The sequence below is a fragment of the Balaenoptera musculus genome, chromosome 5, assembly GCF_009873245.2.
Source record: "Balaenoptera musculus isolate JJ_BM4_2016_0621 chromosome 5, mBalMus1.pri.v3, whole genome shotgun sequence".
Classification (NCBI taxonomy): domain Eukaryota; kingdom Metazoa; phylum Chordata; class Mammalia; order Artiodactyla; family Balaenopteridae; genus Balaenoptera; species Balaenoptera musculus.
The window spans coordinates 95,556,150-95,571,078 of NC_045789.1; the positions used below are offsets into that span (position 1 = coordinate 95,556,150).

General features: G+C 43.2%; 2 protein-coding genes across 3 annotated transcripts in view; one reads left to right on the forward strand and one right to left on the reverse strand.

Moving 5' to 3' along the window:
* Positions 1-4,945, forward strand: part of FAM184B (family with sequence similarity 184 member B) — a 122,525-nt gene extending 117,580 nt beyond the window's left edge. The window contains exons 17-18 of the mRNA XM_036852664.1: positions 328-524; positions 2,708-4,945. Coding sequence (XP_036708559.1) covers positions 328-524; positions 2,708-2,801 — 291 coding nt within the window. The 3' untranslated portion in view covers positions 2,802-4,945. The remainder of the gene's footprint in view (positions 1-327; positions 525-2,707) is intronic.
* MED28 (mediator complex subunit 28) lies at positions 4,848-12,582 on the reverse strand. Of its 2 annotated transcripts, XR_005019958.1 has the most exons (5): positions 12,385-12,554; positions 10,508-10,574; positions 9,416-9,528; positions 6,524-8,140; positions 4,978-6,019 (listed from the first exon to the last, which is right to left on the reverse strand). XR_005019958.1 is itself a non-coding variant. In XM_036852665.1 (4 exons), exons 1-4 carry the CDS (start codon positions 12,541-12,543, stop codon positions 7,943-7,945), a joined length of 537 nt encoding a protein of 178 aa, XP_036708560.1. In that variant the 5' UTR covers positions 12,544-12,582; the 3' UTR covers positions 4,848-7,942. The 2 variants fall into 2 exon arrangements, 1 of the variants encoding a protein (XP_036708560.1); XM_036852665.1 differs by having other exon boundaries at positions 4,848-8,140; positions 12,385-12,582.
* Between the last annotated feature and the right edge of the window lie 2,347 nt (positions 12,583-14,929).

Below are 14,929 nucleotides of genomic sequence, written 5' to 3' on the forward strand. Positions count from 1 at the left end.
CACAATGTTAGTTTCACTCCAGAAATATTAATGTGTTTGAGGACAAGGTGGGCCCAGCTTCTGCTGGGGGTGTTATATAGCCTTTTAAAATCTAAAACAAGATTTTAAATTAAAAAACACATTTGTCACCAGAAGTTTTGGATAAGAGATTATGAGCCTGTGTTTTTTTTAAAGCACAAAGTGGATTGGAAGAAAAAATGCTTTAAAAAATAACATGTTAAGTTATTGCCTCCTTGCTCACATAATTTCGGTTGGGCAGACCTTATCTACTTTTACAATAATGCCTCTTTGGGTGGTACTAACAGGCCTTTTCTTTAATACCAACAGAAAAAGAAGATGGAGGAAGTGCCCAGCCGAGTGGTCAGTGTGCCAAACCTCGCTTCCTATGCTAAGAACTTTCTGAGTGGCGACCTGAGCTCCAGGATCAACACTCCGATAACTAAGTCACCCAGCTTGGACCCAGGCCCCAGCTGTGGCCAGCCTTACAAACCCACCCCATCTCTAGATGTAAAAACTGCCACAAGGTAGGGGGCCAAAGCTATGATTCCATTTTCCCATAGTCAGGAGGGAAATTAGTGTTCCTTTCTGGTACCTGTTAAATACCCAGCCTTTGGGCCAATACAAAGGGTAACGAAACAAGCCCTGCCTTGGACAAATTACAACCCAGCCAAAAAGGAAGATATGTAAGAGAAGGGAAATAGGTCACTCTTTAGAAGAGGCACTACTCCTGATACCAAATTCCAGAAAACCTTTTTTTTTTTTTCCCATGGATGATTAGACAGGGGACATTGAATCACTTTGCTGACCACTTCAGAGTGGGTCACACAGAAGATGGACTCATCATCTGGCCTTGAGTCTGGATTCAAGTTCTGGTCGTCCTTGTTCTTAAGCTTGCTTGGCTTTGGGCAGCTCACTTGACTTCTCTGAGTCTGTTTCCTCACCTCTAAAATGAAGATAATACAGCACCTACCTCATTAGACTCATGTGAGACTGAAGGAATTAATCCACAGGACATGCTTAGCACAAGACCTGGCACAGAAGCATTCAGTAATTTTCCATTATTATTATTAAGGTTACTTCTCAAGATTCATTGTATAATCATCTTGTAATTTTAAGGCCTCTTAATCTGTGGGTTTGGTTGATCACACATGATGATCTCTGATACTGCCTTATCTTTCCAGAAGCCCTTGCAGCGTGCTTCTCTTCCAGAAATGTGTTATTTCCCCTTTTTTTAAAAAATTTATTTATTTATTTATTTATGGCTGTGTTGGGTCTTAGTTTCTGTGCAAGGGCTTTCTCCAGTTGCGGCAAGCGGGGGCCACTCTTCATCGCGGTGCACGGGCCTCTCACCATCGCGGCCTCTCTTGTTGCAGAGCACAGGCTCCAGACGCACAGGCTCAGTAATTGTGGCTCGCGGGCCCATTTGCTCCGCGGCATTTGGGATCTTCCCGGACCAGGGCTCGAACCCGTATCCCCTGCATTGGCAGGCAGACTCAACCACTGCGCCACCAGGGAAGCCCCTCCCCTTTGTTTATTCCTTCCTGTCCAGCCTTCCGTTCAGAGCAAAATCTTTAATTCTGGGCTTTGAAGTTTGCATTTCTGAAAGGGCCCCTTCTGAAATGTTCCTTTTCCAAAGGCCCTGCCTGCCCAAGGCTATTTGGACAAATATGAGTGTGGACCTGGAAGGACTTCCTGTCAGTCACTGAACGAGTCCAGCCCTTTGTGTCACAGCTGAGGACACTGAGGCCTGGAGCCCCAAGCACACGGTCTATTAACTGCCAGAGCCAGCCTGACTGGCCACAGTTCATCTCATTATCACACACTTCTGTTTAAAGCTGTGTTCCCACTGTTTTTTTGCTTGTTTTTAAGATTTATTTTATATTTTTGGCTGCATCAGGTCTTAGTTGTGGCACGCGGGATCCCTGTTGAGGCGTGCGGGATCTTTTGTTGCAGCGCGCAGGCTTCTCTCTAGTTGTGGCATGCGGGTTTTCTCTCTCGTTTTGGTGCGCAGGCTCCAGGGCGCGTGGGCTCTGTAGTTTGCTGCATGTGGGCTCTCGTTGAGGCACCGAGCTCAGTAGTTGTGGCGCGCAAGATTAGTTGCCCCGCGGCATGTGGAATCTTAGTTCCCTGACCAGGGATCGAACCCGTGTCCCCCGCATTGTAAGGCAGGTTCTTTATCACTGGACCACGGGGGAATCCCCCCACTGTTTTATAAGAAGCTTCACAAATGCAGTTAGAGACCGTTCAGACAGGTATACACTGTACTTTCTTACCTACCGCCTCCCCTTTTCAATTTATTAGGCTAATTTCACAACCTCATTGAAATGCCAGAGCACATCAGATAACTTTTGAAGAAGCCATAAAGTGTAATACTGTATTGATTAACCATTTCTTCTTTTACCTGTTTTTGGAGGGGGTTTATTGTTTAATTTGTGCCTGAAATAAATAGTACATGTTGCAAAATATGCCTCATTAGTGTTAAGTGAAACAATGGAGAACCTTCTGTTTTCAAAACTGGAATTAGATGCTCCCTCTCCGTCCCCATCCTTCACAACTTGTTTCTAGCTCCTAATATTGGCCCATCATGTTCTAGTATCTTTTTAAGAGTAAAGCAGCAGTTATCTTTCCCTGAAAAGATGGTAGAGTATTAAGTTGTTTATTGAATAATTTTCAAAACCATCTAAGAAAACTTTTTGTTTGTTTTTAGGACACAAGATGATGAAACAGCCCAACCCAAAGAAGTCCAGCAGAAGCAGGGCTCAGCCCACCAGGAATGGTTTACCAAATATTTTTCTTTCTAAACTGATCCTTAAACTGATCATAAAGTGGATATTTGAAACACATTTCTTTTGAAGCATCTGATTGAAGGAATGAACTAAAAAGCCAACCAACCAAATAACTTGCTTGTAATACGATTTAACATACATAGCTAAAACAAATTCTTGCATTAACATTTCATACTGTTTCATTGTGACATTAAGATAAAACAAGCCAGTGTTATCAGAAAGCGCCCATAGGGAAATATTATTAATGTTACTGATGACCTACCCATGGTATTTCTAGTGTCCATAAGATTGCAATCCGCCTTGTGGAATATCAGACTTTGTGATTTCCATGGTCTACTTTTAAATTGGTTTCATTTTCCTAGGATGCTGGTCATCTTCACTTGAAAAGTGTTTCTATGTAAATGATATAATTCCAAAATACACATGTAACCTCAATAGGTAGAGGAATAAAACAAAGCTCAGAATAACCAGGAAAGCCAATTTTAAAAAACCAAAGAAAACAAAACTACTAGGAATGGACTATAGCAGACCTTGGCATACTTGGATCAAATATTTTGACTTCCTAGGTCCAGGACATGAAGAAGATTATAGAGGGCAGAACACCTACCTCAAAGGGGCTTTTTGAAGTTTAAGCAAAATATGGGTAATGATACTAATCATGAATTGGAATTAGGCCTTGCCAGGATTTTTCTGTGAGTAACTGAGCCTCACCCCGTCATACATCTCAACTTCAATGACTGTAGCATCAACTTGGTCATTTGTGATGGTTTCTAGATTATTCTTTGAAGTGAAAGATCTACTGAACCGCTAGTCTTGCCTCATGGTGCATTGCTTCCCCATTGTATGGATGCTCAGCAGATTAAAGGGAACTGGGAATGGCCATTCACAATGCTGACCTCGCTGTCAGTCCACGCTGAGCTGTCGGACCCTCTGACGGAGCGGTGCAATTTGGCAAGACTCAGTACAACTTTTAGTGGTCAAAATATGTTCTCAATCCTTTGGTGCTGGCCCAGCAAGTGGCCCATAAACAGTTGTCTATTCTATGCACCATCAAATCTTTGCTCTTTGAATAAAACTTTAAACTGGGCAATAAAAATGGTTGTGATTTGTATTGATTTTCCAAAGAAAGGTGAAATTAGATGAAGGCTGAACTTGGAAATAGGAAGTTCACATTAACCTCAGTCAGATCATCTTCAATAAAACGTAGCTGCGGTGCTTGGTGACCACCTAGAGGAATGGGATAAGGAGGGTGGGAGGGACGGAGATGCAAGAGGGAAGAGATATAGGGATATATGTATATGTATAGCTGATTCACTTTGTTATAAAGCAGAAACTAACACACCATTGTAAAGCAATTATACTCCAATACAGATGTTAAAAATAAATTAATTAAAAAAAAAAAAACGTAGCTGCTCATGCACTTATGTCATTTTGAGAGAAATGCAATTACAACTCAGACTCACAATTTAAAAGTAAATTTACTACCTAATCAAAACACGTGGCCCAATAACATAAATTTTTAAATGCAAATACTTGTTACTATCCGTGTAACATGCCGTATTATTTTTCAGTATCAAGTATTTTTTAGTTTTGTTACCTGCTTAGGGTGAGCATTGTAGGACAATGTTTGTGTTTTAAAGACTACATACAGGTAGTTCTACTTTTGTTTTTGTTGAAATTATTTTCCCACTACTGTGCAACTCCTGATGACTAACAAAGGAGGCTGCACTTTATACTACTGTCCTTTAACTCAGCATAACACATGCTGCAGGGATAGAATTTTACTGAGACCCCACATCTGTCTTGACTCCTTTCTTGTTGCAGGCAAGTGAAAGATCATGTTAAATTTCTAGGTTATATGCAAACGATTGTGTCTGTTAAGTAAATCTTGGCATGCTTCTATCATTTTTTTCTTTAGGACATATTCCTTGAGTATTGAAGTAAAGCATTGGTTGGGTGATTTCCAGGAGGGTCTAAAGAAGCAGGGATTCATTCTAGATTAGATGCTGTCAGAAGGCAGGGGCAACTCTATGACTGGGTGTCTTAATAAATCTTATCTATAAGAAGGGCAGACCAGAGATAAAGCTGTAAATGGTTTAAAAAAAAAAAAAAAAGAAAAAGCAGTCACTTATTTTTTAGCCAGGAGAATATTTGGTATTTGGGGGGTGGCACAGTGACCTTGTTTTTTTTTCCTGTGCTTAGACAAAGTTGTGAAGTGGTTTTGGTTTGTCTTGCTTTACCATGGTCTCAGAGCAGCTTTATCTAGGAGGCTGGTATCCCGAGACTGCTTCTGTCCCGTAGGAGAATAACATGGCCAAGCAGTGCTGGGTCGGCATCCCTTGTCAGGGGCAGGTTTCCACCCTTCTCAGGGGAAACACCTGTGTTGAATAAAGGGGAAGAAGCAGGAGGCAGGAAGAGCCTTCAGATTTTGACGGAGAGTTGACACCCGTGTAGAAAGCCAAGGAAGATTTGGGGAAGAGGCTTAGACAACAGCAGAGTTTGGAGAAAAAGCCTCGGCTAGGCTGAAGAGCTCCAGAGCAGGGACTGCTCATTAGAGGGGTCTGTGTTGGGCAGAAATGACACAGATCCAGTGTCCCCACTGTGCTTGGTCACACCCAGGAAAGAGCATGGCCTTTGAGATAACTGAGCAGGGCTCCTTCGTGGCCTCCAGTGGCCCAGGACCAAACCCTCAGGAACGTCAACATTTAGAGGTTGGGGAGAAGAGGAAAGAGAAAAGAAGGGGAGATGTATTAAAGAGAATAAGAGAATGAGTTCAAATAAAGAAGATGATGAAGTGTCACAGTGAAGCAGCTGGGAGCCATCACAAGCACAGCTGGAGCTGTGGAGCCACACGTCACAGCCTGGGGGCGGGGAGCGTGGAGGAGCTGGAGACTGAACGAGGGGCCGGGAAATGGGGCAGCGCTCAGGCATCGCATCGCAGCAGGGAAGACCAAGAATTCCGTGAGCTGCAGGGGGCAGAGAGTCCCCAGGGGGTTAAACCCTAGAGAAGGCAACGGGCCTGGACCCAGATCATTTGTGGAAAGGTTCATCTTATACAGGGTAAGCGCTTCAGCAGATGGACCACGAAGGGAATAAAGATGCCCTGAAGATGCGGGTTGGTCTGTCATCCCCAGAGGGAAGGTGAGGGAAAGTCCAGCTGATGGCTCATTACTTTCTCCTTGAAGGAGAGGGCATCCCAGAGGATTTTCTGTTTGTCAACCAGCAAGATGTCACTAAAAAGGAAAAAGATATTTACAAACAGAAAAAAGTGAAATGTTTATGTGCCAGAAAACTTTTGAATTTAGTAAAGAAATGACAGTAACTGGTACACACATTAATTCAAAATATTTTTACTAAGCACCAAATAGAATAGTTCCTGAACTTTTCACTAAGCACCTCTTCATTACTGAAAGAATGCCTAAAATGTAATCAATTTAGTTAGGTTTTTAATCAAGAAATCTACAGCTGCCAGTCAAGAGCTTCTAATTGGCACGAGATGACCAGGTTAACAACCTTGAAATCAGATAATGTGATTGAAAACAACTTTTAAAAGCTTTGTTTAACTATATACTCCGAATGAGGAAATTCATTGGCCTCCGGCTGTGTACCATACACAAACACACACAAACAAAAATAAGTACTAAGTTATTATGTATAAAAGATAATAAGTGGTCCCTGTATATTCAGAGGAGAATAATGCCTACTTCTCATGAGGAACAAAGAGACAGATCACTAACTGCAGAGGGAGAACCAAGCAAGGCTGGCAGAAGAGACAAGAAGTCCTGTGTCCTGTGGATACGACGGAGAGGGCCTTTGGAGGCTGCAGAGACCAGGTGCCATCCAGGTCAGACGGGAACTTGAGTGGATGTCAAGGTAGGTGGGGCGGGGCCTTCAAGACTGGAGGGAAAGCGAGCCAAGACACCGAGTCACAGAATTGCTGCCTGCTCAAGAGACAGTGCAGCACTGGGTGAGGGAGAAGGGCTGTAATCTAATGAGGGAATGTGAACAACAGAGAGAGGAAAGCCTCCTCCAAGGAGACCAGGCACAATGCTGGTCTGTATTACTCAACAGCAGACCAGGCACGATGCCGGTTTGTACTTCTCAACAGCAGTTCAACAGAGAAGCTGAGGTGGCCTGTGTGACCGACAGAGGGTAAAGTATCTTCCCAAACACTGAGTCTCCCATGCACCCTGCAGCCAACCTCCCACCTCGAGGCCCCAGTCCCTTGGAATCAACACCACCCATTAGCAAGAAATTCATTAATGGAAAAATCTGCTCCAAATAGCAGAACAAACAAACAAAACTCAAAACTCAGAGATAATCACAGCAATCTTTAACCCTCACACTTCACCTATGCCCCTATTGAGAGCAGGGTCCGTTCTGTTACTTAAACTGATTATTGCAGAAATGAATATCACTAGCATATCACTGCTCCTACCCTCCCCCAAAAGTAAATGAACACTACACAAAATATAAACTTACCCCAAATAAAAGTCAACATTAACTTAAGGATACTGCTGGATTCCTATAGCACTATGTTACTGCAGTAACAGTTACTACACTAACCTACGATATTATAATCCTCTTCCAACCTATTTACAAAATATCCTCATTCTGAGGTTCTGGAAGTGTTACATCGTTACATTAGACTCCTCTTCTTTAGGTAGTTCAGTCTCGAAAAACAGCAAATTTAATATTTTTATATACTGCCACTGATGGGTAAATTATCATAAAAGGCCTACAACCAAAATCCTCATCCTTTGATATGCAGATCAGATCATACAAGCTTTTCCCCTCAGATCATACAAAATAATCTAAAACTGGAAACAGAGATAAACACTCATACAAAAATAAAAATAATAAAAACAAGCAGCAAAAAACATAAAAAGGAATCTGTAAACGGCACCATATTAACAGTCTTAAATTTTGCTAAAGACAATATACTTGGTTTACCAAAGCAATAAGCATTTTATAAAGTACTCCAGAAATAACGCTTATAAAAATAGGGGGAAATTTTTAGATGAGAGCACAAAACTAAAATCATCTCACTCTCTGGCAAAGAGTTCTCCCAAAATGTCATGTCTACAAGAAGTGATGTTTGACAGAACTGTGTCTGGGCTGACTCAGCCACCAGCTCACGTTCAGGTGGCTTTTCCTCAGGTCTGCTTCATCGGTGCAGGGATATTTGCAGACGCCTGCTCGAGGTAGGCCAGGGAACCCTGAGGGATGTCGGCTGGCTTTTTGTGCTGCATGTTGATGTCCTCCAGCACCTGCTGCCAATGTCTCAGTTTTGTTAAGTGCTTCTGGACCAGAGCGTCCTTTCGCTGTAATTCGTTCCTCAGTTCTGAGACATCCTACAAACAAAAGCAATGAAGCCAGAGTAAACTCACAAAACACAAACATAGTTCCTGATTAGTTAAGAGCACTAAGAAGTAAATTCAAAACAGAGAACCGACTGAACCATACTAGGCTGATTACTCTGCTTGGCTGCATAATTTGAATAACCCAAAGCCACTCTTCTCATGAAAGATACCTGCTTAACAGTTTTTATTTTTAATTCATGTTCTTTTAGTAAGTAATACACACATGAGAAAATTCCAAAGTACCAAAGGACAGGCAAAAAGAAGTCAGTCTCTTTCCCATCCTGGTCTCCAGGCACTCAGTATATCTCTCTGTCCAAAGGCTACTGTGAGAAGAATCTAAAACACTGAGAATCTGAAACACATGTTAACTGTTTTAAAAGAATCCACAGCCACTGTTCTATCATTTCAGATTATGAAGTGTTAAAATCTCATTTTCAAGAGCTTTTTAATGAGTAACATATTAAAATCCTGTATTAAGACCTGGCCTTGAACACACCTAGACTTTCACTCAGGTATTCAAATCAGGAAATGATCTGATATGGTGAATTTTAAGAATATCACCTTCTTACCATTCACGTTCTCAACAGCTGGTATCAGAATAAAACGAACATTTTGACTAATTGCTCAGCTTGTGGGAGGAGTTATTTCAAAAACTGCTAAGAAAATAATCATCCCAATTTAGTATTTCCCACTGGGGGCATCACTGTGTTTTGGGCAGGAAGATTCTTCCCTCTTCCACACTGCAGGGGGCAGGCCCTGGCCCTATCCACTAAATGCCATTAATGACAACCTCAACACACTTCCAAATACCCTGGTTTCAAACAACTGAGATAAATGAAATCCTGAGTTTCAAGGAGCCTGGGACAGAACATTTACTTTTCGGTTCCTTGAACAAAATTGCCTAGAGCCCTTCCTGTGTGTAAGGCACCAGGGACACACAGATCAGTTCCTGTTCAAAATGAGCTTATCATCTACATTAATGGTTTTTCAACCTTTCAAGCAGAACCTTTTTCTTTTAAAAGAAAAATCTTCCATGAAAGCCAGTGTATGAAACGAGTAAAAGCTGAGAGCTGCTGTGTTTGAAGCACCGCTTTCCACCCCTGACCCCCAGGTCCAGGTTGTCATGAACGACAACCAACATTTTACACTCAAGCTATGAAGCCCCACTATAACTAATGGGCAAATGGAGCACCTCATTTAAAGCATAAATGGAATTTTGACAACATTTGCTCTTCCTTAAACTTAGGGAGAGAAATGAGCTTGTACCTCTTTGATAACTTGCTCTGGTTTCTGCACAGACAACTGCAATCTTTTTTGTAAGAAAAAACATTCTGTCTGTCTCGCAATATCTAGAAATTTCTGGATACACTGATCAACACCTTAAAAAAAAAAAGACCAAAATATTAAATTAAGAACAACACTAGACACATATATCTCTCTCATAAATCAACAGTTGGAATATCAAAACAGCACCTTCTTGTAGATGTAATCGGGGATCTTAATCCTGCCCACAGCAATATTATTGACCCCAACCCCCTATGTGTTAAGCAACATTAACTAGCAGATAATCTGTGCTTTTACCAGGTGAATAAGAAACCTAACTACAACGCAAAAGTTCTTCTGAAGAAAGACAATCCAGAGATCCAGCAATTAACATCATGATTTCCAGTTAAAATGAAACATTAAAACACAGTACAAAGAAATCAGAAGTACCTCTCTGGGGACAGAACTTGGGCGAGGAAGGGGAAGCAAAAAACTTAGTTCTTTATTTTTTTTAAAAGACATAGAGGAATTTTTTAAAATTTATTTATTTTATTTATCTTTGGCTGTGTTGGGTCTTTGTTGCTGCGCGCAGGCTTTCTCTAGTTGCGGCGAGTGGGGGCTACTGTTCGTTGCGGTGTACAGGCTTCTCATTGCAGTGGCTTCTCTTGTTGTGGAGCACAGGCTCTAGGTGCACGGGCTCAGTAGTTGTGGCACGCGGGCTCTAGAGCACAGGCTCAGCAGTTGTGGTACATGGGCCCAGCTGCTCCGTGGCATGTGGGATCTTCCTGGACCAGGGCTCGAACCCGTGTCCCCTGCATTGGCAGGCAGATTCTTAACCACTGCACCACCAGGGAAGGCCAACTTAGTTCTTTAAAAAGCAGTACACACTATTGGTCTTCTTTGTCTTGGTACCAATACGAAAAGCTCATTCATTACAAGTGGCTCATTATGAGTGACATAAGATGTCAATAAACTGAACAAAGAACCAGCAGTATATAGAGACTGCACAAATCTTATTCCCTGGAAAAGTTCTCTTAGGATACAAGCGGGACTGAAACACATCAAGTGTAAAATCAGCAATGAGGGAATTCTTACCAGTTCGAATTTCTTCCTGATCTGTACCATTGACATAATCCTGACTCACCAGAGAAGCAAAACAAGCCTGTGTGATCAAAACATATCACAAAAGAAAAAAATGTCATTCACACATCAAGAATCTTACTTTAGAGTAAGAAATAACTTCTCTTGATGGAAAACGAAGGCTGAGCCGAGTCTCGCGAGAAGACTAGGCGGGTGATCCAGGTAGCACCTCTCCCCACCCTTTTCACTTGGCTAATTCCCAATGCCCGCCTGGGTTTCATGTTTTCTGGGAAGCCCTCCTTGACAGCCATGCCCAGATGTGTTCTCAGAGTATCCCGGGTTTCTCCTATCAGAGCACTGATTCCACAGCACAGCAGCTGCCTGCCATTTATCTGTTTTTTCCACTGCACAGTCATGAGCTCCTTGAAGGCAGGAACTGTTTTCTGTGTATTCTTAGCACTCAGGACAGGTCCTGACACATAACAGGCTCCTTCACTGTTTGACAAATATTCATCAAGCACTTGCTATCTGCTACCACTGGATTAGCACCACAGATACAATGAGAGGAGGGAGGGCAAAACAGGTGTTCTCTGACTTCACAGAGCCTGATGTAGTGTGCTACAAAGAGCAGCAGGGCAGGGTCGATGCGGAAGTGATGTGTGAGCTGGGGGAGGGACCTGGAAGCCCAAAGAGAAAACGAAGAACACAAGCAGAAGGTCTCCTGTGGCCAGAGTAAGAAGAGATGGGTCTGGAGCAGAGACTTGAACATGCAGAGTTAGGAAGACCACAGCACCTCTTGGGCTATCCCAACAGCCACAGGTAGCCACTAAAGGGTTTTAAGCATTAGGGTGCTGGTGGTCAGCTGCGGACTTCTTTCTACAGGGCCAGTGTTTCAGCAAGAGCTCACGATGAGAGCCACCTCACCTCTCAATGCTAGATGCTGCTCTAAAACTTAACCTGTCCCTTTCCTTTACGGTTTAGCCCCGCCCCAAAGGCCTCTCATCCTCCTCCCAGACGGAAGAGATTTCTCTGTTCTTTAAATCTGTTGTCTCCAAACTTTTGAATGTACACCCCATCAGCAAAAGCATTTTGTCCACGCAGCCCCAATAACACGTTCATTTACAAACTATGTTTATCAACTACTCTGCTATTATATACAGTATAAAAGTCACACGACTAGGATTTAAAATGTAGAAAAGGTAATTCCAGTTACAAGTTACTTTATTTCCACACGTTAATGGCTCATCTTCCACTTCAGAGACCACAGGAAGCTATCTTATTTCTAAGCACTTGTTTTTTACCTCTCCTTTGTCTGCTACCACTCCCCATCTTCTTTGGTACAGGGTTAATGTTTGAGCAGAACTCAGAGTTTGGGTCACCTCTGCCTCTCTCCTCACCCCCCAGCCTTCCTCCTCCTTCCTCGGTCCTTAGTACCAACCTCCCCACAGTAACTCTTAAATAACTCCATTCAGCTCCAAAAGTCCCACTACTTTAGGACCGTTTAAGGGTGGAGACCAACGGAAAGGATACAGGACATAGGGGTGGACGCTGCGGTCCGGAGAGGATGAGCACGTACTAAACACGCAGGGACGCGGGAAAGGATACTCAGGGATGGAACCAAGGAAGGGGTGGGAAGGGAACAAACCACTGAAAACCTAGAAGGGTCCCAAAGTTAGGGGTAGACAAACTTCAAGTCCACGTGGCTCCAGAAATGTCAAGTTTACGCATCTCCGCCAGCCGACCAGAGGAGAATTCCGGCCACCATTCAATGTGGAGGCTAATACAAGCGACTTCGGTGCAGGTACCACCGAAAGAGAGAAGCTGCGCACGCGCAACATACGCTTCAGAAAAGAAGGGAGGCTGGGAACACAGACGCCCACGTCTTATCTTACCTCGAACGATGACTCCAACTCGTCCACCAAGGTACTGTTAGAAGTTCTCGGAACGCCTGGTGTGGCCTGAAGAAGGGAAGCCTGGGCCAAGAGCCCCGGCGGGGGTGGCGGGGGTCCGGGTGGCTGCCCGGAGAACATGCCTCCCAGCGGAGCCGCCATTTCTAAAATGGCGGCTAAGAGACTCACTGCGCCTGCGCAGGAGCTGGGGCCCGCGGGTCACGTGCTATGCCTGGTCACGTGACGGTGTTGAGTGCCCGTTGGCGTCTGTTGGACGCCCGGGAAACCTCTTGTTTGGTGCTTCGTGCCCTCTTCTTTCCGGTCACGCAGGCAACCTGTCTTTTACTTTTGCTTTTTTAACTTGAGAATTGAAGGCTTTGATAGGGTTTAACACAGTTGTGTGGAGAGGGGAATCAGTAACTACGGTGGAGCGAGCCCTCTGGCGGAGTCAGGATATTCCTGTACTGTTCCGGCCTTTGCTCTCAACTCTTGCAATGACTTTGGCCCAGGCGCTTTCTCTGGGCTCAGTTTACCCGTTGGTAGAAGTGGGGTGCTCATTCATCCCACAAACATTTATTGAGAGCGCACTGTGTGCCAATTACTAATCCAGTCACTGTAGCGGGAATAAAGAGGAAAAATGTCCCCTAAATTTTCCCTTGGGAGATACAGGTAACAAAAACGACTTAACATTGTTGAGGCTCCCTGTCTTATGTGCTGGGCGCTATTTGCTTTAGATATTTATGGTTACATCAAAGAAAGTCACTATGCTAATCTTTTTTTTAAACATTTGCTTATTCAACTTTTCAGAAGCTAAATATTTTTTCACTATAATTAACTTTACAGTTATCCAGCATATCTGTTGAGCCTTCCATGTCCCAGGCTCTATTTACTGATCTGAGGGTTACAGCAATCACCCCAAGTTTCTGCCCTTGGAGAGTTTACCATTGTTTTGTGGGAGAGAGAGACCGATAAACATGTACGTACATAGAGTGAAATCATGTAGAGATAAGTGCCAAGAAGGACAATAAAGCCCAGTAAGGGGATGACTAATGATGGATTTTATTTGGTTTTTTTTGGCTGCATTGGGTCTTCATTGCTGCATGCGGGCGTTCTGTAGTTGTGGTCAGTGGAGGCCACTCTTCGTTGTGGTGCAGGGGCTTCTCATTGCAGTGGCTTCTCTTATTGCGGAGCACGGGGCTCTAGGGTGCGCAAGCTCAGTAGTTGTGGCGCACGGACGGGCTTAGTTGCTCCGTGGCATGTGGGATCTTTCCGGACCAGGGATCAAACCCGTATCCCCTGCATTGGCAGGCGGATTCTTAACCACTGCGCCACCAGGGAAGTCCCAAGTGATGGATTTTAGATGGGTGGTTGGAGAAGGCCTCTCTGAGGAGATCTGCACTGGAGTGACTAAAGTTTAATTAGGAAAGTTTTCTAGACGGGGGGCCCTTGAAGAAGGAAACTGCCTGGCATATTTAAGGAGCTACAGAGAGGCCAGCGGGGTCAGAGTGAGTGAGGCAGGCAGAAGTAGAGAAAAAACAGAGGCTTCCCATTGCCAATCAGGCCTCAGATCAAAAGTCACCTTCCCAGCGTCAGTCTAATTGGACCCCCACTCCCAGCCATTTCACCCTGTTTAATTTTCTTTACAGCACTTGAACACTTAACCTGAAATTATCTTGTTCATTTTTTTCATTGACTAAGTTGCCTTGCACACATGCACACACGCACACAACACGCGAACTGGAAAACAAGATCTATGTGATCAGGGCCTGCGTGTCTTGTTCACCTGTATTCCCAACACCCAGAACTGTGCCTGGCATAAAATAGACATAATAAATATTTAATTGAACAAAAATAGAATGCTGTGAGGGAACTAGTGTACTCCAGCAGTTCTCAAACTTTTTTGGACTCCTTTACACTCCTAAAAAATTATTGAGGACTCCAAATGTTTTTGTTTATGTGGGGTATGTTGGGCAATATTTACCTATTAATTAAAAATAATAAATATTAAAACAATTTAAAAATATATATTCATGTAAAAATAAGCTGATTATGTTAACATAAATAATATTTTAATTAAAAATGTAACTATTGTATACAATGAAAAATAGAGGCGTAGAACCATTTTACATTTTACTCCTGGGTTTCCAATGGCCATAGGGCTGCCTGAATTCTGGATTTCTTACTTCAGCTATCTTTTAACACTACTGTATTCTAAACCACTGCTGTTTTGGATTTGCTGCTCTCTGAAGCCATGGCTCTCTCAAGCCCTGCCTTGTCCTTAGTGATTTAGATGCAGATTATACCACCAGTCTCTGGAACATCATTCTAAGGATCCACCAAGGTTTTGTGAATACCTGGTAGCCAGATGCACCAGCAGTGGCAACTAAATTTCATCTCAACCAGATTAGGTAAGCACAAGAATCTAGGACTACACCATGCCTTTTGTATCTCACACTCTAGTAAACACAAGAGTTCTATTGTTCTTTTACTTATAAAAAGCCTTTGATAGAAAGGTCAAATCCCTGTTTGGTCTTCTGAGAATCACACA

Bases quoted from the DNA above. Each gene is read 5' to 3' on its own strand.
- MED28 (XM_036852665.1), bottom strand. From the start codon at position 12,543: ATGGCGGCTCCGCTGGGAGGCATGTTCTCCGGGCAGCCACCCGGACCC. The intron at 10,575-12,384 runs GTAAGATAAGAC...TTGATCACACAG, and splicing joins AGTTGGAGTCATCGTTCGAG to GCTTGTTTTGCTTCTCTGGT. The intron at 8,141-9,415 runs GTACAAGCTCAT...TTTTGTTTGTAG, and splicing joins CAGAGCAAGTTATCAAAGAG to GATGTCTCAGAACTGAGGAA.